The sequence below is a fragment of the Nyctibius grandis genome, chromosome Z (assembly GCF_013368605.1).
Source record: "Nyctibius grandis isolate bNycGra1 chromosome Z, bNycGra1.pri, whole genome shotgun sequence".
Taxonomy (NCBI): Eukaryota; Metazoa; Chordata; class Aves; order Nyctibiiformes; family Nyctibiidae; genus Nyctibius; species Nyctibius grandis.
The window spans coordinates 71,509,665-71,534,325 of record NC_090695.1 but is presented as its reverse complement, the minus strand read 5'-3'; the positions used below and the strand labels follow the sequence as shown (position 1 = coordinate 71,534,325).

The 24,661-nt window shown below is 50.7% G+C and overlaps 1 protein-coding gene across 2 annotated transcripts in view; it reads right to left on the bottom strand.

Moving 5' to 3' along the window:
* Positions 1-13,041: 13,041 nt before the first annotated feature.
* Positions 13,042-24,661, bottom strand: part of B4GALT1 (beta-1,4-galactosyltransferase 1) — a 28,019-nt gene continuing 16,399 nt past the window's right edge. Inside the window, exons 3-7 of one of the 2 annotated variants that reach the window (XR_011050119.1) lie at positions 20,205-20,392; positions 18,630-18,752; positions 16,964-17,068; positions 14,739-16,384; positions 13,042-13,818 (exon numbers count right to left, since the gene is read on the bottom strand). Coding sequence is in view for 1 of the 2 variants with exons in the window: in XM_068423687.1 (XP_068279788.1) it covers positions 16,249-16,384; positions 16,964-17,068; positions 18,630-18,752; positions 20,205-20,392 (552 nt within the window). In the remaining variant the exon portion in view is untranslated. Of the gene's footprint in view, positions 16,385-16,963; positions 17,069-18,629; positions 18,753-20,204; positions 20,393-24,661 lie in introns of both variants that reach the window. The other variant, XM_068423687.1, reaches the window with a different exon arrangement.

Genomic DNA, 24,661 nt, shown 5'->3' with positions numbered 1-24,661 from the left:
TCTGCTTAGGGTGAAGCTCCTCTTAGCTTCTGCAGAGCATATCTGCTTGTGCTCTTGCCATGTGCTGGCTGGGGCTTGCACGTGTGCAAAATGCTGTGTCCAGATACACGCTGGTTCAAACCCGTGGGCAAGAGCAACGAGAGAGCTGAAGCATGCTCCTTCCCTAGGCACAGAGTTAACTGTCTTGGTCTTTGCGGCTGCAGCTCGAGAGCAGGAGCCACCAGTGTGAAGGGCTGGCAAGCACCACTGTGTGCTCTGTACGTGACCCACTGCAGCTGAGGCCCTGCACAGAGCAGGGAGCTGCAAATTACCATTAGCAGCAGCGATGCAAACTCTACTTTCTCCATCTGTGGGAGTCAGAGGGCATAGAAGCTCCCAGGCAGTTCACCGTGCAGCCCTGGTCTGTGAGCATCTGCTTATAACAAGGGACCACGAGGGTCAGGAGAAAGTCTGTCTGGAAAGGCAGGACTTCACCTTGCACGCACCCAGCCATGCTGGGCCTCCCTGCCCAGGCTGTGCACCCTACCAGTATCCTCAGCAGTCACTGTGCGGGGTTTGGGTGCCAGAAGAGATTTGGTGTCTCTGCTCAGGATGTGCAAGGAGCCAAAGCCAAGCCAGTAAGAAAGGGAGACGCTATTCCCCCTCCCTGGGCCAGGAAAAGCCGTAACGCCACTAGTTGTGCGAGTGCTGTCAACCGTTCTGGCATTCAAAGTAGGCTTCAGTCTTACATGTGTGGCAAAATATGTTTTCTTCTGATGGGGGGGCTGAAGTATTCAGTCCCCACCCACAGACTGTGTGAACAGGTTCAAATTACTGGTTCATTGTCCCCACCTGGGCAGCAGGTCCGGGTGACAAATGGCACTGTGAAGATGTGGGGAAGTCCCCCAGTGTTCCTTTAAGTGCTCTGTTTTGAGACCAGCAAGTGCTGTGTAAATACTGGTGTGCTGGGAGCAAGCTGTGCTTGAAACATGAAACTCCTCTGAGAAAGGTCCTGTGCTTCCTCAGGGTTCCTCGCAGGATTGCTATCAGGAACCAGCCCAAATGAAGTGCGAGGTGGAAAAACCTGTCCCGCATCCATCCCCCAAGGCTTTGCTGCCCCCCACCCCCTGCCACCCTTCTTGGCCGTGTGGTCCCTGTCCCTTTCTGCTATGAACACATTGGCACCTCGCTTTCTAAGGGACCATTGCCCTCAACCTGCTGGTTCCACACTTCCCCGTGTCCAAAGCTGTAGCCGAGCTGCTTTGACTCCTGTAACCTGCGAGCAGTCTCCTTGCCCTGTCTGCCACAGAGGACGTCTGCCCCAAAAAACAGCAGAGCCTGCCCTTGGGGCCAGAACAGCCCAAGCTCCTCTCCCCAGCACAGCCACAGCTCCCGGGAACCATCAGCTGTCTCGCAATGTGTTTGTAAATCTCTGTGTTTGCAGTGAAGGGAGGCTAATTTGTTTCCTGGAGGCTGCCCAAAAAATGTTGCAACTCAGGCTTTCTCTGCCATAGGATTTTGGTGTTGTGCAAGGTGCTGTTTCTCTTCTATGCATTTTCCCACAGGACTGACCCTCCTGTGTGGGGGTTTGACCCTCCACAACTACCCAGATTTGCCTGGAGCCATTAAAATCGTAGCTCCCTAGCCCAGCAGCCTTCTCTGTCCTGTGGTCCAGTGCAAGATGCTTCTGCTGCCTTTTTATATATTAAGACCTTGCAGAAAGCAGAAATGCATATGAGACATACATCATCCTCAGGATGATGTTTTGCTAGGTACAGTAGACCCAGAGTAAGATACACACAGACGTTGCTCCAGATACAGTGTGGACCCACAGCACAATGCAATATTTGGCCAGGTGAGAGCATGGGCATAACCAAGGGTTTTCAGCCTCTGATCCATCCTGCAGGCTGTTTCCCATCTCCTCTTGCTCACCTGATGCGGTCAGTTTGCAGTTCAGAGAACTTGCCCTCTTACTTTAAGGACTTTCCTGGTGGATGAAGTGTCTGTGTGGCAGAAGAAAAGCCCACAGCCCACTGGAAGCAGCACAGCTTTGTAGCAGGCAGATTTTGGGATCCCAGCAGCAGTGCCTCAGGTTGTCTGGCATACAACACCTGTATGGTCTCTGCCACAAGCGGTGTGCACTCATTGCATGCACAGAGTCACAGCCCTGGATGTCCCTCCTGCAGCCTGCCCAGGGTGTCAGAGGTGGCGAGGTGTTTTGTATACAGTGTGCCACGGCTCTGTCCTGGGCATGAGCACATTCAGGTGTCTTCTTTCTGCTCCCCAGCAGCGTGGCAGATGAGTCCCTGATCTGTGACACTGATCTGCTCTCTAGTCGGGCAAGCTATTGCTGGCGTCAGCCTGAGGTTAAGAGCACAACTGCTCCTGCTCAGTTCGATGCCAACAACCCTTTCCCCCATCACGTCCTCTTTGGGTCAGGATGTTCCCTGTGTACATGATTTGCAATTGTCTCTTGAGGGGGCCAGGACGCCAATCAGCTGTCCAGGGGTGAAAAGTCTTACAACTATGCCACAGCCCCTTTCCCTCCCTTGATTCTTGGCTTCCCAGGCTGCAGTTTTCAGCCCAAAGGCCTCTCAGCATGCTCAGACACAGGCCAGGAGCCCCTTCATTACCAGCTGCCCTCCAAAACACCCGTGCTTACAGACTCATCTGTGATTGCATGGCTTCCTTCAACGAGCACAGCTATGAATGTCTTAGTGGGCAATAACATGACAGAGCATGGTGGCCACCAGAGAGAGCAGAACATGCCAAAGGGCTTGGTAGCACTGCTGCCAAATCCCTTCTGCTGTCCTTCTGCCATAGGAAGCACTTTCAGCTTGCACAGTCCGGAAGCCAGGGCAGGGCTGGGGATTTGGGGCAGCAGGGGTGGGGGGGAGTGGGCTGCTCTGCTGTGCCACCACTGCTGTGCAGCGAAGTGTTGAACCGCAGAGCGACCGTAAGTGATTGGGCAACATAAACCACATGCTTAGCAGCTGCAGGACTGGGGCATTGCTTCCTCCAGCCACCCAGGTGGGTGCAATGTGAGAAAAGACGGGCTGCCTGTCACACAGGACCAGGGCAAGAGCAACCTCTGTCCCCATCCGGCTCCAGCATCCTCCCAGATTTCCAGCCTGAAACTGTTCAGGAGAGGAATTTCCAAAACAAATGTTGCTATTCAAGGAATGCAGCAGGGGGAGGAAATAATCACAACAGAGATAAGGAGAAGTCCGTGGACATGGCAACTGCACCAAGCAAGCTCCTTTGGCTCTGTCTGTCTGATTTGGAATGGGACTCTGCAGCTCACCTCCCCCGGGCTGCCGGTGGGGGCTGGCGAGGCGGCTCTGGGCATGCAGGGAAAGAAGAAATACATCGGAGGGGTCGGGGTGGTCGGCGGCATCTATCCCCGCTCCCCTCTCTGTGTGAGCCACCCCAGCTCCTCTCCTCGGCAGCCATCCACTGGGCTTCCCTCTGGCTTTGTGGTCACACAAGGCTGTTTCACTAAGGGCACATGCGGGTTTCAGGCATCTCCTCAGAGAGCCATGCAGCTGCCCTGCCCTGTCCTCCTAGCAGGATTTTGGGGGACTTATCTGCTTTCCTCCCTGTCCCAGGCTGTGTTGCACTCGGCTGCCAAGATTCTGCCATCCTCACCACTGCTCCCCTTGGGGACCAGCTCTGTTCAGCGTCTGCCTGGCCACGTGGCACTCCTCTGGCAGACTGCTGAAGGCCTTGTATAAATCTGCTAGAAAACATCTGAGGTCTGGGGTCTAGTCCCCTCCTCCCAGGGACAGAGAAAAAGCTGCATTGCTCTTGGCTTGGAGTTGAGGAAGAACTGGTTTGCTAAAACCAGATGTCTGCATCCACTTTTGCTGACCCCACGCTGGGGATTTTGCACCTGATGCTTGCGGAGAGGCTGTTCTCTTGCGGACAGGCAGTAAGGGATTTGGCAGAGCCAACGTCACTCTCCCAGGACTGTCCACATCTGTAGCTTAGCAAATAAATAGTAAGAGAAAATAGGTCCCCTGGCTGGACAACCTGCAGAAGGAAAGATGGACAGACAGTGCTTGGGCAGGTGGATGCATGGCATTCACCTGGCTGTTCCTGACATACTCAAGACATGGGGCTCATGCTGTGCACCCAGAAACGAAGGGGATGATGCTCCGAGTCTTGAGATTTGGCAAGAGCCTGCACAGACAAGATTAGGAATTAAAAATTTCAGCCCTTCAGGATGAAATTCTGAACAGGATGAAATCATCCTGTTCCCAGAGGAACAGCCTCAGATGTGCAGGTCTGTCCCAGCTCACAGGTGTGCTGCACTTTGCTTGTCCACCCCGTGCCATTAGAGCATCCTGCATGTGTTGGTCATTTTAACTCTGCCGTGCCAAACCTGCTCAGCGCTTTCATCTCTGATAAAACAGCTGTGAGGGTTTAAAACAGGAAATGCTGTTGGCCAGGACAGGGGATGTTCTTCCTGACCCCTGCAGGTAATCAGCTCTGCAGCCGGAGCCCCGGGTTTTAGTCTCTGTCACAACGCAGAGCCGGAGAAGTTAGCTGCAAAGTTGTCGATGCCTCCTCCCCAGAGTCATACCCAGTGTCAGGGAAAAAAAAGGAGCAAAGCAGAGACCTTATTGATGGAAAGACTGAAGGCCAGAGAGTGCTATCAGAGCGTTCCCTTTTGCTGTGCTGTGCCTCTGAGCAGGGCTGAGAGATGCTCTCTCCTTTTCAGATGTGTAGCACAAGGTAATCTTCCTGCTGTAGCACTCCTTGGTCATTTCTGCAGCCTCTTTGAATATGCATGTTTCCTTGTTCCGCTGGAAACACAAACAGCAACTGAGTGCTTTTCCTGCCAGGGCTGTGCACAGAAGCAAGATCCCTCTCTAATGCCGTTACCCACTTGCTTACAGCTGAAGGTTGCGTTATCCCTATTAACTGCAGCACAAAGAGCTCATGGTGTCACCCACAGATACACTTCAGTCTCCCTGCAACGCTGCTTTCCAAGGCGGATCTCACATCTGGCATTATTGGCCTCTGGTTGCATTTCTGTCATTTATTTATTAAAGTTAATTTCACCAGACTGTAATGATTTATTCAGATCCGGAGTCTCCTGTAACAGAGAGCCATTATTTGCCGTGCCACCATGTTTCTGCCATCTGCAGAATTCATAAAGGTTTTGTAACAGCTACTTTTTGAAAGGTCACTGAACCACTTTTTAAGCTCTGTTTCTTTTGCATAAGGCATGGGTCTTACCAAAGTGTCAGGTGATACGAAGTCAAAAATGCTTTGAGGAAATCTGATCATGTAACAGAAACATCATTCCCTTTATTGGATTGAAGCAATAATCCTGTACTGTTTTTTTTTTTGAAGGAAGAAAAATAGAAGAAAACAAGTTTGTTTGACAATGCGGTGCCTCACAGCTGACTTCAATAGCAGTTTTCAGCCTCTTTGTTGATCCTGAGTGCCAAAGTGACTTTTGGGTAAGTGGCCAGCTGTTCCCTTGCTTTTACTTCTTTTGTCTCCATGCTGGAAATACTGTGCGAGTTATCTTTTTCTGCAACGAACTGCAATGAGAACATTGGCTGGTGAGGATGGAGAGTGTGTGGGTATGGAAGCACCTGAAAGAACAAGTGGAAGGAGCAGCTGCAGGGTGGGCAGCCGTGGGCCACACCTTCATTATGGTGTATCTTGATTTCAGTAAAGCATTTGACACGGTCTCCCACAGCATCCTCACAGCTAAACTGAGGAAGTGTGGTCTGGATGATCGGGTAGTGAGGTGGATTGTGAACTGGCTGAAGAAGCCAGAGAGTGGTGGTCAATGGGACAGAGTCCAGTTGGAGGCCTGTGTCTAGCGGAGACCCTCAAGGGTCGGTACTGGGACCAGTTCTATTCAATATATTCATTAATGACTTGGATGAGGGAATAGAGTGCACCGTCAGCAAGTTCGCTGATGACACAAAACTGGGAGGAGTGGCTGACACACCGGAAGGCTGCGCAGCCATTCAGAGGGACCTGGACAGGCTGGAGAGTTGGGCGGGGAGAAATTTAATGAAATATAATAAGGACAAGTGTAAAGTCCTGCATCTGGGCAAGAACAGCCCCATGTATGAGTACAAGTTGGGGACAGACCTGTTGGAGAGCAGCGTAGGGGAAAGGGACCTGGGGGTCCTAGTGGACAACAGGATGACCATGAGCCAGCAATGTGCTCTTGTGGCCAAGAAGGCCAATGGCATCCTGGGGTGTATTAGAAGGGGTGTGGTTAGCAGGTCGAGAGAGGTTCTCCTCCCCCTCTACTCTGCCCTGGTGAGGCTGCATCTGGAATATTGTGTCCAGTTCTGGGCCCCTCAGTTCAAGAAGGACAGGGAACTGCTAGAGCGAGTCCAGCGCAGAGCCACGAAGATGATTAAGGGGGTGGAACATCTCCCTTATGAGGAGAGGCTGAGGGAGCTGGGTCTCTTTAGCTTAGAGAAGAGGAGACTGAGGGGTGACCTCATTAATGTTTATAAATATGGAAAGGGCAAGTGTCATGAGGATGGAGCCAGGCTCTTCTCAGTGACATCCCTTGACAGGACAAGGGGCAATGGGTGCAAGCTGGAACACAGGAGGTTCCGCATAAATATGAGGAAAAACTTCTTTACGGTGAGGGTGACCGAACACTGGAACAGGCTGCCCAGAGAGGTTGTGGAGTCTCCTTCTCTGGAGACATTCAAAACCCGCCTGGACGCTTTCCTGTGTGATATGGTCTAGGCAATCCTGCTCCGGCAGGGGGATTGGACTAGATGATCTTTCGAGGTCCCTTCCAGTCCCTAACATTCTGTGATTCTGTGATTCTGTGATTAGCTGATTACAGGGGTCCTACTGCTTTCCAGACCACTCCAAAACCAGAGGTGGTCTCAAATCTGCAACAGCCTAAAGCAGGCCATACCGAAGCCATTAAAAATACTGATGGGACGACAGGGAACAGAGTAGAAGACAGAAAGCATCCTAATAAGGAGGCAAAGGGCAGCAAGTGCATCTTAATGGTTCCCAGAAGAGAAGCAGGATGGAGAGACAGGAGACCATGATCACCATCATCTCCTAATGCGTACAAAAAGGCAAGACTCAAAAGCAGCATGCAGTTCCTGAGGAAACAGCCCAGGAGCCATGGTAAAATCTCAGCAGTGAGCGTCCCTTTTACTCTGCATCGCCATTAAGTGTCCCTGGACAGACTGCTTGTATTTTGTTGCTTGCATCCTGGGCAGACCACTTGGGTGCTCCCATGGTGGACATCCTTGCGAGTAAGGGGATGCAGGAGGGGGTGGCAGCAAGGAAACTAGCTTAGTTTCAAAATAAATATTCCCTGTTCCTATATGGTCCTACAGTGAGCTTTGCTGCATTGTTTCAAGATGAGCTTTTGCCAGCATTTTCATGGTGCTCTGAGACTTCTGATTTGCCTTTCTCCCATCTGCTGCTGTCACCTGAGGCTCCACCGGGAAGGACATTACTGCTGCTGGCAACAGCCCCAATCCTTACACTAAAACAGTGGATGCTCACTGCACCAGGACCCTGGCCTGGCCTATTGTACTTGTCGCCAGCTTGTCACGAGTGCCTGGTGCGTGAACTGGCCCACGGTACCAGATGTGTCGTGTTATTAATGTGCAATGTAAGTGTGATAGCAGTAGAGACCTTGAAAGTTTTGGAACAGGTCAAAAGCCCAGGCTCCAGGACTATAAATAACTCGCTGGCGGTCGATTAGGTGTGTAGCCTCAAAAGCTGGGAAAAGGCTGTGTTAAGCGTACCAAAGAAAAGCAGCAGCAGCTGAGCAATGAGAAACACATTTGAGCAACAGGGTCAGGCACCTGCTGCGGTGTGGGAAAGCAACACCCGCCGGCACTGCGCAGGGAAGGGGTGGGGACGCCAAGGGCTAAGAGCTGTCTGGAAACTCAGACACCTTGAAGAAGGGCCAGGATGCTGAATGTGGTGTGTTTCTGGGGGGGTTCTGTCCCCAGAATCACTGCTGCAGGATGACTGTGGGGCAATGAGTGCCCCTGCTCCATGCAGCCCCACTCTCCTTGGGACCACAGAGTGGCTGAGGTTAGAAGAGACCTCTGCAGGTCATCTGGTCCAACCCCCTGCTCAAGCAAAGCCACCTAGAGCCAGTCACCCAGGACTATGTCCAGATGGCATCTGAACATCTCCAAGGATGGAGATTCTTGCCACCTGCCTGGTTGCAAACCCTGACAAAACCCTTTTGAGCTGCCAGTGTCACCCAGGCTGGCGCATGGTGTGTGACTGTGTCTGAGCATGGGTTTTTGTGCACATTTCTCCTATCTAATGCTCCAGTCCTCAATGAAGCTTTATTATGTATCAACTCAATGTGTCCAATCACTATTTTGGACAGCATTATAATCTAGCATCTGTGGGACAGAGCACCCCTTAGCAAAATGCTTCAAAGGCAGGCCAGTGGCAGTGTTTTAGACACACTGATTTTTGAAGCAGCTTATTTTGCAGAGGGCAAACGCCCAGGCAGAGTGCTGTGTCAGCTGGGTACAGCCCTGCAGCGTGCAGTTGCCACCACTAACTCTGATGTTCCGCTGACCTTTACACGTTAAGTGTTTGTACCCTCACTGATTTCATACCACCTCTGCAATCACCTGGCTTCTTGTCCACCAGAAATTCTCATTTCGGTGAGATCACAGCTTTAAGGGCTGCTAGGTGGACCTCCCTGAGCAATCCCAATTTCCACTCATGTTGCCCATGTTATCTGGGCAATCCTCGTTATATCGAGGCATGATGGGACCTTGTTTCTATAGGATTCCTGGTGAGAAGTACCACAGTGTTAATGCAAGTTAGAGGTAACCAAACCACAGCCAATTACCGCCTCAGCAACTGTGTTTTCTAAGGGAATGTTAGTGTTTTAGAATAATTTAGGCAGGGAAGGATCTCTGGAGGGCTCTTGCTCAATCCCTTTGCTCAAAGCCAGGGTAAATCTGAATTCGTATTAGGTCACTCGGGGCTTTGTCCAGGTGAGGTAGAAGCTGTAGTCTTCCCCTGCCTATTGCTCCAGAGACACCCACCCCATCCCCTCAGCTTTGTGCTCTGTAGTAAGACTCCTGCTTAGACCAAACTTTGGAAAACCGCCCAGACCTGGAAAATATGCAGTGCAGACTCTTAGCATCTGGGTAAAAAGTGTTGTACAGGCTCAGGCAGAAGGTCAGTGTTTTCTACCTGAAATGGGCAAAACTCAGACATTCTGAGAGCACGACTGCATCCGTGGACTTGTTTCACCTCCACACCCCATCTCACATTTGCCATTAATGTTCTCACACAGGCTTTGCATTTTCCTTGTCTCAGGCATGTTCCCAGGCGTTGATGCTTAGTGAGTGGATGCTGTGAACCGCATGCAGACCCCCATGCCTGGGCTGAGCTTAGCGCTGCCTCCTCTGCAAGAGCACATCTGCCCTGGTCATCCTGCAGTCTGAAAGGCAAAGAAATTGGACCACCAACAGAAAAATGATCTCTTTTCCCTTCAAAGCTTATTTTCTCTAGTGCTGCTCTCTTCTCTGGCACATCACGCCCTTTGTTGGGCCCAAGTATCTCTGAGAGTGTTTCTGGAAATGGGGAGGACAGTAGTTAAGCTACAGAGATGTCTCCTCCCAGGCTGCCAGAGCACATCCTGCCCCTGGTGTGATGCTCTGACCCCCGACCCCCTTCATCAGCACTGCTCTTCCCTGCGAGGACTTGTCAGTGCATTTCCCTTAGAGCAGGCATTAAATCCCATGGGAAAGAGATATGGTGATGATGACTTTTTTTTTAAATTTTATTTCAAATGAGATTTTTTTCTGTTCCAGATTTGGAAAAAGAAAACTGGGGCATTTGATAGGTGGGGTGCTGCTGTAGGGATGACTTTTCAGCCTGTCTCTGTTTCACATGGGAGTCTGCCAATGTCTTGCATTTTTCGACCAAGCTGTTTCTTTCCCTCTCAAGAGAAAGTTGGAAGGTGTGAAAAAAACCCAGCCAGTGAGCTCTTATTGCAGTGTTCTACATGCCAGCAGCCAGCACCTCCACAGGCGCCTGGAAGAAACGCTCCCAGACATGGGCTCAGTGTTCCTTTGCCAGCCCTGGATGAGTTGGACCCAAGCATGGAAAGCTTCACAGCTCCTCCCTTTCTCTCTTGCAGCTGGGCAGACGCTCACAGTGGTAAATACTATGCCGAGTTTTGGCTTTTGAAATACAGTGCAAAGTAGGTTTGGAAAGCACAGGCAAGTGTTTGGCTCCATGCTCTTTCTCTGGCAGTGACCTCCAGGCTTGCTGGCGTCATCCATGGCCCAAGCTTCTGGCCACCAAAGCAGCAGTTTCCTTTTGCACAGGGACTGCTGGCTCCAGCTTGGTGCTCCCGAGGGGCTGGTTTGTTGCTGTATCAATCAGACAGCTGGGGAACCGCTGACTGATGCTTGAAACCTCCCAAGGATGGAGATGCCCCACCACCCTGGTACGCTGTCTTGGGGCTGCACCACCCTTCTGGGGAAGGGGTTTCTCACAGTGTCCATCCTGAATCTCCCAAGCCTTGCCTTCTGCAGGAAGACAGGAAATTTCAGTAGAAGTCCTGCTTGACTAAAAAGGGAGCTTCTTGCACTAAACTGCAAAAAAAAGATGCATGTAAGAATGGGAAATACAATAGACAGCAGAAGAATGTAGTAAACATTGCTTGCTTGGATACTTAGAGGTGGTATCAGGCAGGTCCAAGACCACCTACAGCTCAGACTAGTGAGGATCATCAAGGGTAGTATGATGGGACTCTACAGGCATGCTAGAATTTGGGGAAAATGCATGTCCACTGATGGATGGGGGAGATGGCGTGGTGCTGGACAGTATGGAAAAGAGTACAAAGATCAATGGATTTTTGTAGCCTCTTCACAGGCAAAGCCTGCTACCGGATCTCTGCATTCACCCACATGGTTTGGGAAGGAGATGGGAGGGCCAAATGTGCAGTTTAAGGACTGCTTAGAGAAGCTGGGCATACTCATATCCACTGGAGTGGATGGCACGCACCCGTAGGAGCTAACAGGGCTCGTTGATGTGAATGACGCTGCTGTCCGTTGTGGTGGAATATCACAGCAACTGGGAAACGGCTGATTGAAAAGACTAATATTATGCCCACCTTTAAGAAGGGCAAGGAGAAGGATCTGGAAAACAGCAGTCTGTAAAAAATACCTCCATCCTTGGAAAAAATCATGGAACAAGACTTCTTGGAGATCATTTTCAAACATGTGAAGGGCAGGAAGGTAACCAGGAAGAGTCCACAGGTCCGGGCTTTGGACTTAACCCCAGTCCCTTGTTTTCCCCACTCAGCTCTTCACTGCAAGATCTAGTGCAGGCTTGAGAAGTCAGTCGCCTCTGGCTCTGCAGAGCTCTTGTCTCTGCGCGCTAACATCTGCGTTCTCATAGTCACATTGAGAGCAGTGGATGGAAAAGGAAAACAGGCTCCAGGAGCGGGGCTGCTGCCTCGGGTAGACAGAAGAAAGGGCTCTGGTATGGGTGCATCGTCCTCAAGTGTGTAGACATCCTGCAAACGGGACATCGGTGAATAAGAACAGATCCAGTGTCAGTGCTGCTGTGCTGAGACACAGAGCAAGAGCAAAGGGCAAGCACACCCACTTCAGACTCCTTCCAAGGGGGTGAAAGGGGTCAGCAAACTCCAGCGTAGTCCTTTTCTTCCGTCTAACAACAGCCTCTTTTTTGTGGTTTTTCTTTTTTCTTCCCCATGGGCTGGACACAGGAAGGTGTAGCAGGGTAAACGTGGGATGAATGTCAGAGACCACTGCTCACCCATCCTGGCTGTTGGCAGTCAGCTGGAGCTGGAGGTGGGAAAGGAAGCTCTGCTAGAGCAACTACAGTCTCACAGCAAAAGAGTCAAGGGATCCTTTACAAGCCACATGCTGATCTGGTCCAGGGAAGCTTTGGCAACCAGTGGGGAGAAGGGTGAAATCCTACTGACAGTTCTCAGTTGCTTCTTTCAGTGAGGGACAAAATTTCCACACAGGGCTTCTTCCAGCCACTGAGCTGTGTGACTCCTGCCCATTCCTCACCCACCCGAGTAGAATAGGGGAGGAACAGCTCAATAGTCTGAGGACAGAAGCAGGAAAAAGTGGAAAGTCCCTCTTGGACCATTTTTCTGCTGTAGATAGCAAACTTTGCACCATGAGAACAAAACGCCCATGATTCCAGTGCAATGCCTTTCAGGGTGCAAAAGCCAATGGAAGATGCCACAGGGACCACCTGCTCTCCCCCACCACGTCCCTGTCCAAGCTGTCTGCTGCACCCTGGTCTGCTGGCAACCTCCATACAATGATGCTCCTGCACTATCTCCAGTGCCCCGGCAGCCAGCTCTGGGGAGGGATGAAACAGGCAGAGGCCAGTGCCCCCTTGCAGAGCCCTCTGTAAAGATGGTCTTCAGAGCATGCCTCCAAGCAACTGTAGGGGCTTGGGGATGTCCTCCCCAGTGTGCCAGCCTGTGCCTCAGAGGCTGGTAGCTGGTGTCAGCTCGGAACAAGCCCGCCTCTCCCTGGAGAGTGCTGAGGACCTCACACCAGCTGCCTAGCCTTAGCCACAGTCTTGCAGCCAGAAAGATCTCTTCCATGGAAACTGTTCTCATGAGAAAGTGCCAAGGAACACAGGCAAACGTTTGCATCAGTTTCTAAGGAATGGCTTCTCCATTTCCACACTCTAGCCAAACCCACAACCACGCGGGGAGCAAGCAGTGGCCTGTTTCCCCCAAGCAGCCAACAGCCTGGGTGAGGGGTTGCGTCCCCTGCCTGGTTTCAGGAGGGGTTTGCATGCTGTCCCCCTAACCACAGGTAAACGAACCACCTTACTCTTTTTTGGTGTCACCTGGGGACTCTTGGATCTGTTTCTCTAATGACGGTAAAAATTTTGCAGTGCAGAGAGAGAAATTCACGGGGGGGTGCAGCCAGAGGGGGGAAAAGCTGGAGAAAGTTAATGCAAGGAGGCTAAGGCATGACCCAGTCCACCCCATCAGCAAGAAACCCACCCAGCCGGAGAGGTAATTCAGAGTAATGCTGCCAGACATCATAACTGAAAATACTTTATTTAACATCAATAGTAAAGTAGGAACATTGGATTATACATCCGTTAATATATAAATGATAAAAATGCAAAAGCAAAACCACCTACAGGAAACCCATAAGCAGTCCAGTACACAAGTAACATCCCAGGGAGAAGCTGCATGCCAGGACCCTCCCTCATCCTAACAAGCAAACAGTAATCCCAAAGAAACCAAGCATTAGCGTTTCCTTTGCAGCTGTTTGTTCTGGGTTTCAACCGTCAACACACAGTATCACTCTGAATGTTGCTATCAGTACAGGAGAGGAAAAAACACCACCCACCACAGGTCATGGCCAGAATTCACTTCTGTGCAACGTGAGCGTTTGTAGAAAAGGCCCCCAAAAATCCCAGGGAGAGGTTTCATGGCCAGGTTGAGTCAGGAGCGTTTCGTGAGTTTGCCCAATACAGTTCACACAGGGACAGTGAGATCTGGAAATCACGGGTCAGCACCGAAGGGCGAAACAAGCAACAAAAGGCAGCTTTGGCTTTTACATGGCTTGTGGCTTTAGCAGAAGAGAAACTAAGCAACAGTTTCTTGCACCGGTAGTGTCTCTCTGCTGAAAATGTTTTTCAGGTTTCCTGGTTTTCCAGTTTCCATTTCTCTCCTCTCTCAAGGTACGTGTGTAGAAACCTTTGATTGTAACAGCCAGAAACAAGTGCTCAGACCACCTCCATGGTATTCAATGAGTTTGGCATACAATGAAACGATGAGCTGTTACACTTTTTTCTAATCTTCAGAGAATCCTAAGGCAAGGGAAAAAAAAAAAAAACAAAACCAACCACTCCATTACAACAGGTAGCCCCTTTGCATAGCCTGTTAGCAGACAGACACCACTACAGCTGAAAGTCCCACCTCTTCAGCTTAGAAAAGGCTCAGCACAAAATCGAGGTGCCCTCTGCAGAGACCTGGGATTCTCAGTGGAGCCTCAATGAGTTCTGGTGCTGGTCTGCCACCCATGGGAGCAGGGCCCTGCTTCTAAGGCACCTTTGAAAAAATAAAAGTCTTTGCCTGTGTCTCCGTTACTGGTGCAGACTACAGCTACACCGATGTTTTACAGGTAGACATTTGACCTGGCTTCTGCAACACATCCTCTTCTTGTACCCCTTTGTATCTGCGAGACCTGGAGCCTGACCTGACAAAAACGAGTCATTCTTTTAATGCAATGATAAGCACAAGAGAGTGGCTCTTAAATACAACCCCGCTTCCTTGTGCTTTGCTCCTGCTCCATCCAACCCCACCTTCACTCAGCTCCCAGCACAACTGAGGCAGCAAGTCTGGCCAGCAACAGCTTTTAAGAGAAGAGGGTGATCACTTTTTCAAAGTGAGACTGAAAAGGAAGCTGGGTGTCTCCCAATAAATTAAAAGTCTCCGTGCATACTTTGAGCCACTGCTGGCCTAAGAAGAAACGCGCTGGACCCCAGCCCCTGCAGGATCCCACCCCTGCAGTGCAAGGGTTCAGCAAAATCTTCAGGTCTCAACAAAAAAAAAAAAAACAACCCACAACCAAAACAAAAAAAAACACACAAAAAAAAGGAAAAAAAAAAAAAAGAGGCAGTGCTGAAGATGATCCCCAATACGACGAGCGTCCCTGATTTCAACAGCCTTCAGCACAGGCCAAGGAAGTGCAAATTGCTGTGGTCAGAGCTGGTGGCAAAGTACTCACCAGAAGGAATTCAGTTCTCAGTTCTGGCTGAGAGCTTTAAATCACTTAGACCAGCTCCAAGAGTGTCAGCGCTTGAGGCTTTCATAGGGTCACGGGAAGGAAAAGCAGGGTGCCTGTACAGGTGGTGCCCTGGTGCACTGACAAAAAAGTAGTACTCCAAAACGTGCGTGTCCCTCAAAGCCTGAGAAAATCAGAAGGGAGTTTCCCAATAGAGGACACACATTGCAATAGGCTGTAGGCAAAGAAAAACCGATTGGATGTCAGCCCTGCTGTGAATATCTCAGCACCGCAGGACATTTCATGGTCAAATACACAGAGCAAATATAACACATGGCTTATATATAATGACGCACATAAAAAGCCTACTAGTCTGAAGATAAAGGAGGCCTTGAATCATATCCTATTATGCTGCACCCTAGTTTAATCTGGTGTTAAATATACTGCTTATGATATACAAATTACTTTTTAAAGTTATTAAAATGTTACAACAACAACAAAAGTAATAAGTGAATTCAAGTTTTATGCATGACCTTGCAAGAAAAATTTTGGTTTTAGGAAGCTTCAGACAAAGTTTAAATAGCATGGCAACCTTCTACCACTGTTAACAAGTGTCAGCAAATTTTAACACCATAATTTCATCGCGCAATTAAATTCATTCATCTTTATTTCCAGAAAAAAAAATGAAAACCACCCCCCTCCACCCCCCAAAAAAAAGCCCAGGTGTTGTGCTGAGGCAAGAAGTCGCTATCACATCCAGAAATAAGGTTATCTGAAGCCAGCGGTTTTTGCAGATGCCATCTGTGTAGCTCCCACCGTATGCAGAATGCTCACTGGCAAATTCTGGCTCAACTCACTCAAAGCCTCCCTTGAGACTGAAAGAAATAATGACATTCACTGAATCCAGACTTGATTGTTCAACACTTGCTCTGCACACAGAGAAGATGTTTGTTTTGGTCACTATGAGAAAAATAATATATGATATTGTCTCCATTAAAAAAAAATCTAATGCAGAGCGTAAACTTGTACAATTTTAGCAGCATTTTACAGTCCTTCATAAAGTAAAACCAGGAATTAATTAAAAGGAATGTTTTCATCCACCTCATTTAAAATACCAAAATACCATGGGCAGTAATTGCTGACGCATCGCAGCTGTAATCAGTAAAATTTGGGTCCAGCAATTAACTCAACACAGGGAGCACTGCAGCAAATAGATCAGATTCAACATTTTCTGGCAAAGTAAATATTTACAACTCTTATGTACAGCTTCTGGACTTACAAAACAATGGAGAGCTAGAAAGTTGTGTAAAGTCAAGTTTGGAATTTAAAAAAAAAAAAAAAAAAGAAGAAAAGTACTTGTCCAACCAATCTGGAGATGCTTTGGCATGCCGAAAGAGGCCTTTTTTGTTTGTTTGTTGTTCATTGCAACTGTTATAAAACCAGCAGACAGAAAGCATCAGTGAGGCCAGATGTCCTGGGCAACACAGGCAAGGTCTCTCTTGTGTCTGTGATGTTAGCTATTTGGCGAGCCAATATTCACTGTGATCTTTGTGTACAGAGGGTACTTGTCAGTTCTTAACACCTTGTAGGATAGTGTATTTAAGCCGTCAGAACTCATTGTCTCCCTTGTGTGAGCAATTCGGTCAAACCTGCGGAAGGGGGAGGGAAAAAAAAAAACAAAGAAAGAAAGGAAGAAAAATGTTTAAACAACCCAAACTTCACATGACATTTTTATAGCCTCTTAGGCACCACCTCCAGTGTTTTAAGAACAACCTGACTATCAATCAGTACGGGTCCCATAAACTCCCAGATTTGGCCATCCTCAGCAGTGGGCAAAGGCATCCCTACGGGGTCAAATTTTAGCCAGGAAAAAGCAGCCAAGCTTTTAAATCACACAGGCCTTTCTCCAGCTCTGCACTAGAGCACAGGTTTTATACGCCAAAGGCAAGATGGAAAGAATTGCTTAGAGCTTAATTTGCTGTGTTTAAGAAAAAGAAAAAAAAAAAAGGCGAGAGGTGTTTGTGCCATAGTGAAATCTTGGGGAAAAGGTCTGTAATGAGGTAATGAACTGGCGAGGGGAAGGGGGCAGCTTACAGCGCGGGGAACAGAGACGTCAGCAAGGGAGATGGCCACAGGCTTTCCGCGATCAGGCTTTTTGCAGGCAAAGAGAAAGCCAAGCAAGGGCAGGAGGTGCCCCTTGCATCCGCTGTGGGACGGGTCAGACGCACCTCTCGGGGTTGGGTTCGTTCTTCCGGTCCCGGGAATGCCGAATCATTCTGCACTTCCCAATGACGGCATCCGGACGGGATATCCCCATGCCTTTAAACACCAGCCTGTAAAAAGCAAGTTCAATAAACACTTGTGCCAGGTGACGGATGTGGGATGCTCTGCCACGCCTTCTACAAATGACCATTGGTTTTTGGGGTTTTGCCTTTTTTTTTTTAAGGATGTCGCTAGTGCGTCTGCAGGCTTGCTAACACCAAAAGGGGGGAAAGCCAGTCCCTTTCCACCCAGGCATGTCAGGGTGAGGAAAAGAGACGTCCCCCTGCCAACACCGAGGATCTGCTAATTCACTGCACCCTCACCTGCACCACCAGCTCCTCCAACGCCCAAATTAACCTTGCTCCAGGCTGTAGGCTGGAATTTGAATGGGAGGCATCTAGTTTTTAACCCATCTGGAAAGGAGCCAGAAGAGCTTTCATTTTCTGGGATGTGAAAGCTGCAGTGCTGGTAGAAACTGAAGTGAATGGTGGTGAAGCAGCATGGCAGGGGGGACACATGGTCAAAGCCACAATGGTCCCAGCTGGGACCCACTGGGCGAGGGGCAGCCTGTCTTTGTTTGCATGTTCTCTGCAAGGCACCTGCAGTTCGTGGATACCACTGCTGAAAAAGTACCTGGTTTCTTCCTCTTTGCATCTCCCTTTTCATTTCTGTATAGCATCTTCTGCTCCTCAAAACCTGACTGCCCCATAAAGAGAGGACTATCACCTTGCTCTGAATGCCCTGCCCCACTGGAAGGTTGTGCCTCGCTTGGTTTATTAAACAGAAGTGCTGAACCTCGGGAAGGTACAAGCACTTTTAGGAAGACCCTTCCCTGAAGCCCGCAAGAGCTCAGAAAGCCCAGAGGAAAGACCACGCAGAGTGGTTTCGCTATCGAGAAACGTGAAGAGGGCTTCCCAAATCTGAGCTCCCCATGATGATGTCTCACAGCGACCACCATGGGGACACGAAGCTGTAAGGTAGCACAACCCCATGTCCACCCTCTGCCCCAGTCTTCAGGCAGGGGTGTCCCAGCCTGTCCTGTGCAAACACCTTCCTCTTCTCCTGCAGTTCTGAGCCTTGCTTGGCTTCCTTCCGGGCAGGAAGCAACGGCTCATGGTGTTATTCAGAGCTGCTTACAGCCTGACAAACAAAGCTCTCCAGGGAACAAAGGGATCTGCTACCAGGCTGCAGAATCAGGCAAGCCTCAGGCTGTGTTGGGCTAGGTGGGTCAAGGTCTTAACCCCCACTGCGCGCCCCAAATCCCCTTCCTTCGGGCAGTACTGGGAGACCCAGAAGCACACTGCTCTAACCCGTGCACCGGCGTGGATGGTTGCAAGGCTGCGTGGCGAACAAGTGATGCATGTGCGGGGCAGGGGTGGGATTTTTCCAGCCAGACCCACTCCCCAGCACACCGTGGGAGCTGCGAAACAGGGTGCCAGCACCCAGGAGGAACACGCTTTGGCTGAGCCTGCAGGTTGCCCATGCACCACCTCCGTCCCCCACCAGAGGGGAGGCTCCCGCGGTCGGGGTGACAAGACACCCCGCATGCCCCCACACCCGGGCGAGAGCAGCAGGTCTGTGCTCATCCCCACCCCGGAGGCATTCCGAGTACCAAGAAGGGTATTTATTTACCTGTTGTAAATGTCATCATCTTCACCACCCCAGCCCCAGTAATTGTTTGGGAACCCATTGATCTTTGTGAACTGCTCTTTGCTCAAGGCAGACACGCCTCCAAAATACTGATTGTAAGGCAACCTGGAAGTGGGGAGAAAAGGCCATTAGAGGAGGAGAGGTGCTAGCCAAGGAGCACCCTGCCCACCAAAAAGGGCTTGCCGCTGCCCTTCACCCCAGCCCATGGCGAGCCAGCATCCGCTGCAAGGTGCCTCCCTGCAGCAGGCAGCAGCGCGTGTTTTGGTGCCCTGGACTCACCCAAGGCAGAGGGAGCTGGGGGGCTCGGTCCCAAATACAGCTGGGAAGTATTTTGCAACTGGCAACGGCTACAGCCTTTCACCAAGAAGTACACTGACCTCAAAGGACAGGCTGGTGAGATGCACATCACCTCACCAAAGGACAGACGAGCAACACACGTGCCCCGGGAGCAGCAAGAGCTCAGCAAGGCATCGGAGGTGCTGCAGAGCCTTCTCTTCCTGCAGCTCTGCCGCTCGCCTCCACACTCCCCAGTGCCCCAAAGAAAAGCTCGCAGCCCAAAACTGAGTTGGCTGCGTGACCTTGCACGCAGAAAGCCAACCAGCTCCCGCTCAAAACGGGGGATGATGCAACGGGGCATTGGGGACAGATGAAATGCAGACCCATGGCACCAGGAGAGGGCCTATGCAGCGATCACCAGGACCTACCACAGACCTTGTCTCTGCTTCAACAAGCAGAAGAAACCCCTGGGGCCTGCATTTCTGCTCTAAGCTTCACCTCGCTGCAAGAAAAAACTGCAGCTGCTGCGGTGCTGGTGACAGTCCTGCTCCGAGCAGGGCTTGGGTCTGTAGTGGAGACAGACAGGGGTCCTGCCACCAACACCACTGCTTTGTCTTCAGCACTACTGGCCACTGTGATGGGGTCATGACTGGTTTTCACCTTATAGATGAGCTTCTAAACTCCCCCTTGGGGATTTGGGATAGAAAAAAAAAAAAAAGAAGGAAAAGCAAGACACATTTTTATTTGCAGCAGCTTGCTGAACCCAAATGTATGCTGAAAGGCATTTCGTTTTGTGTTGCTCTGAGATACCAAGGCAGGTCCCTCAATGGCCCAAAATCGAACTGCCAAAAATATTTAATTTTGCTCTTAAAATAGCGTCTGATGCAGTCTTTTTAAAGCTGCACATAATTCTGTGTGAGAGTGTCTCACTTTTCAGATTGGGTGGAAACACTAGCTGTCTTCCAGCCTGAAACACAAGAAGGGATACGCGGGCATCTGCAAAGCGACAGGCGCTTAGTTTTTTCTCGCCCTACGTTTCACTTTCCAGAAGCTGTGAATTTTAATAAAACTGCTCAGCTGCGCTTCTCCCTGTTCCTCCCCTCCAGCCCATCCCGCTCGCTGCCACCCGCTCCCCGCAGGGATGCGCACGCCAAGACAGGCTTTTGCCAGTGACATTTTCCCATGCTTTCAATGGTGGGTGGGGATGTGTTAACGCTGCGCCCGGCCTGCTAGGCTAACTGCGATATTAGGAACAAAATGCTCCTCTGAAAGGCGTCTCACCGAAATCCGAATTTATCCATGGACACAGAGAGGTGCCGTGGCTGGCTGTAACATTTGTAGGTGTTCCTGTCATCCATTGGGATGAGGTCTACGTCACTAAACACAAAGCAATCATAGTCATACTCTTTCAAAGCCTCTGCGAATCCTACATTCAGCAGTTTAGCACGGTTAAATTCTTCTTCTCCATCCTAATTTAAAAACAAATAAAAAAGAGTTAAGTGACTTAAATTTAACAGTTGACATCAGCAGTTTCTTACCTGTCGCCAGTGTTGCCGCACTGGGTTGGTGTGCCTGTGACGGACCGAGCTCGAGGCCAAGCACCCCCCCCACCACACCCACGGGACATCCACGGTGAGTCCCCCCTGAACGCTGCCCGTGGGACGATGGCATCCGACCCAGCTGCAAACCGCGGGGGCAGCCAAAACTGCTGAGGGCAGGCTGGATCCAGCTCAGCTCCCCTCTCTTGGTGGCAGGCTCTGAGAGAGCAGGTTTGATGCTGAGTGGTCCCCCCATCCCACCCCATGCACAGGCATTTTGGGGTTGAATGTTGTGTTTACGGACTGCTGGGACAAGCAGCTGGGGCTTCCTAGAGCAGTGGAGAAAAGCAAAGGGAGATGAGCTCCTCTGGAAGAAGGGAACCTTGCTACAGAAGGAAACCTTGGCCGTGCTTTAGCTTACAGCCAGGACAAAGACCACAGACCAAAGCCTTTCTGTGGACAGGATTTCAGCACCCTCTTCCTAAGCGCTGCCACAAGATGTCCGCAGGACCATGGCGTGCCCTCTGCTCCTCAGCATGCCTGAGCACGTGCCAGACCCTGTTTGCAAAGTACAGGGTGGCACCCGGAGCTAAGGTCTGCCGCTCTGCCACTCGCTCCTGTGCTGAGCTCTGGGCAGTCGTGCATGGACAGGAGCAGGACGCTCCCCAGGAAAGGGTGCTGCTGGTTCAGCACGTGGTTGTGACACACAGCCTTCTTTACTGATGGCAGGCTGCTGCGAGCTGCTTCCTGCAAGGGCTACGGCTCGCACGCCGGGCACTGCCGTCTGCTGCGGTGCACAGCCCCTGCTTTGCTGCTCCCCCGCCAGCCGGAGCACGGCATGACCCACCATCCGTCATGGCATGACCCGCCACCTGTCCCGGGGGCCTCGCTGGGGAAACGAAACCAGGAGGGCTGTCACCATGATGGGAAGGACCTGAAAAGAGCTGACACTGCAGCAGGGCACGTTTATCCCAGGGCAGGCGCAGTTAACGAAGGGACCCGCAGAGAGCGGGGCAGGAAACTCTCCACTCTCCTCCCTGAGCAACAAGGAGCCTGAGGAGAAATCAGTTTGGCCTCTCTCAGGCAGAAACATTTCAAAAGCACACGTGGCTTTGAGCACAAGTACAGGCTCGCAAATTACTCGAGTACTTTTGAAAAACAACAGGATCATACCCACAAACCCAAGAATACCGGTGGTTTCAGAGTAAGGATTTCCCATCCAGGACCCAACTTTGCAGCAGTAGCTTCAATCCCAAACCCTGTGCAGGGGAACAGAGAAGGCGGAAGGGAACTCATAGGGCACCACTGAAGGAGGCTGAAGTCTTTTGCCAGCCTGGAAACCAAGACTGCCAAATCCTTTCTCTTCTACCACATCCCACCTTTCCCCCTCCACACCCTTGGAGCAGTGTTGAGCCAAAGGACTCCCGCGCCATGCAAGCCATTCCCCCCACCCTGCAGTACCCGCACCTGGCATGGGACACCAATCCAGGACGGATAAAACACTGTGCCCGAGGAGCAGCAGCTTGAAACATCACCTCCTCCAAAATGGCTTTGCCTCGTTAATATATAATCAGTTTGGGAACTGTTTAATCCAGACTTGTTAATGGAACTGCAGCTGGAGAGCCAACACAGGTTCTTAGAACAGCCACAAATACCTTTCAAATGAAGGTTTTAACATGCAAGTGTCAAACCAAGGTTTTCAAAAGCATTCATCACCTGCCTCAGGCATAAATGACTTCACAGGGAGGAGTGAGCTTTCGTGGAGGAGGATCTGAGCAAATTCTCAGCATCCTCACCCGAAACAAAAGGGTTCACACAGTAACTAAGGTGGTGGGAAGATGATCACCATCATGCATAAGCAAGAGCAGTGAAAATTTGAGTACAGAAAATTAAGGCAAGTCGAACAAAGAGGCTGGGGAGAGGGTGCAGCTGAGGCTGTGCGATCGGACGGTCTTCTTCCCCCAGTGAAGGGGACTGTCCAGCCCCAGCTGCCAAGTGCTCCTCAGGTCCCACAGCACCAAACCTGGGCCTGGTTCCATAGTCCCAAGGGGGACTTTTCCTGGTGCTGGTGCAGAGTGCAATGTGCTCACACCTCAAAGCAGCTGCTGGGTCCAGTCTAGGAGAGCACGTCCTCTTTTCACAGCCTTTGGCTGCTCTTTTCGTAACGAAATTTCAAGGTAAAGGGCACTTCACACTGATTTTGTTACCAGCAGCGGCTCAGCTGTAATTAACCTGCGCCTTCAGGTAACCTCTAACTCCTCTGGGTCACATTTAGGGATTAACAATGCTACGAGGAGCTGCGTTTTTAAACCTCTCCCCAAAAAACCCCAAAGCACAGCGCAGTGACCAGACCCAGAGCAGGCAGGACCCCTCCTGCTGCCTCACCCACCAGACCCCGGCAGAACCCACGCCGGGGCCCTGCAAGTGGAGAGGGACCAGACACACGGCAAACACTTCACATGGGCACCACTGCTTCCCTCCCGAGTGGCCACACAGCTTCGCACGGTGGGATAAAAAAGACTTGGGGGGCAGGGGGGAATCACAACCAAAAAAGGAAACAAAAATCCCTCTCCAAGCCGTTTTTTAGTAACTTTACAGTGAGCAGGTAGCTCAAGCAGCAAACCTTGCAATGCTGTTACCAGCTGTGACTCCTTTGAGGGCAGGAGGCTGGTTTTCTGTCCCAGGAGATATGCAGGGCTTTACTGCGTATATCAGAGCAAAAAAGACTGAGCCGAGGTTTTGCTTTTTGCAGAAAACTCTGTCTCTTTACCTAAGGCAATGTGGAAGTGCTGGCGTGCTTGCAGTATCTGAGATTCAAATCTCTCAACACTCAGAAACTTGCTGCAGGCTTCCATCTTTGACTGATCCCCAACTTTTTGAAAGAAGGAGTTAGGAAATCTCATTTCTATGCTGCTGTCCCTTCCAGGTCAGCGCAGGGCACAGTACCACAGGTGACCCTTCAGAGAGCAGATAAAGCAGAACTGAAGAAACCCCCAGCCCTCACCTCTGCTTGGCAGCTCCTCATCCCACGGAGGCTCCCTGTTATTTGCCACAAGGAAATGGATCAGTTTGCACTTGCTTGGACAGAGGAGGATCATCCTGAAGAGCTAGGCAGTGCACACGGGACTGCTGCTTTGACAAGGCAGCCAAGCTCTAGACGTAGCCTCCACACTTATTTCCTAGGCTTTCAAACAGAAAAGATGTAGACCAAGCATGTTTTTGCTTTTTTTTTTTTTCCTGACAATTTTTTCCTTATGTTCTCTTGTCCTGAAACTTAACCCATTTCTGAATTCAGTGCTGGTGCCCAGCACCTGTTTCTGGCTCCTGATTTTACTCCCTATGTCTCTCCCAGCATGTCCAAGTCCATCTCCATTCCCTGGTCCACAAGCAACTGGCTGAAGGGGGACAACCTGCTGCCTCAGTCCTGCAGGGGCTGATGCTGACTCCTTCTCACACCTGGAGATGATCAGCCCAAGCAAAAGAACATCCAGGCCTTTTTTACTTCTCATCCCTTACCTTTGCTGCATGTGGTTTGCTCAGCCAGACCTACCAAAGGATGCTACCTTTTTTTAGTGCCAGACAGATAAAATTGAGGTTTTTGGAACTTTCATTCAAGCTAAAGGGCTTGCAAACCAGCAAGAAGCCATCTGTCCCAATTTTGTCCTGCCTCCCACTTCCATGTAGGTAGGAGGCAGCTTGGCAATTCCTCCAGCAGACAGCACAGCACTGCAGAGGACCCACGGCTGCATCTCTCTCACCTGGATCCTAAGCTCGCCAAGTCTCAGGGAGGTAATGGTGAGGATACATGTTTCTCGCTGGCTAGGAGAGAGCCATCACCTTCAATGGGAGGTTGCTATCTAAGTCAGGGATCCCCCAAGACAGCCTGAACCACACACACAACGTCCATGTGAAAGTCCACGCTCCAGTGGACTTGAGGAGGTAGAAACATATTTCCAGGGCCACACAGAGACACCAGGAGACACTTTGTCAGAGGGTGTTTTGAGGCCTTAGCACCATTACATCGGGCAGGAGAGAGCAGCCATAGGGGAAACTCGCCTCCCGCAGCACTGCGAGGGCAAGCAGGATCTGAGCACAACTGCCTCCTTTGCCCGCATACCTGGGGGGTCCTGACACCCCCTGCAAAGTAACATGAATAAGTGTGATGCCCCAACCAGTCCGGACTCACACACACACGCACTC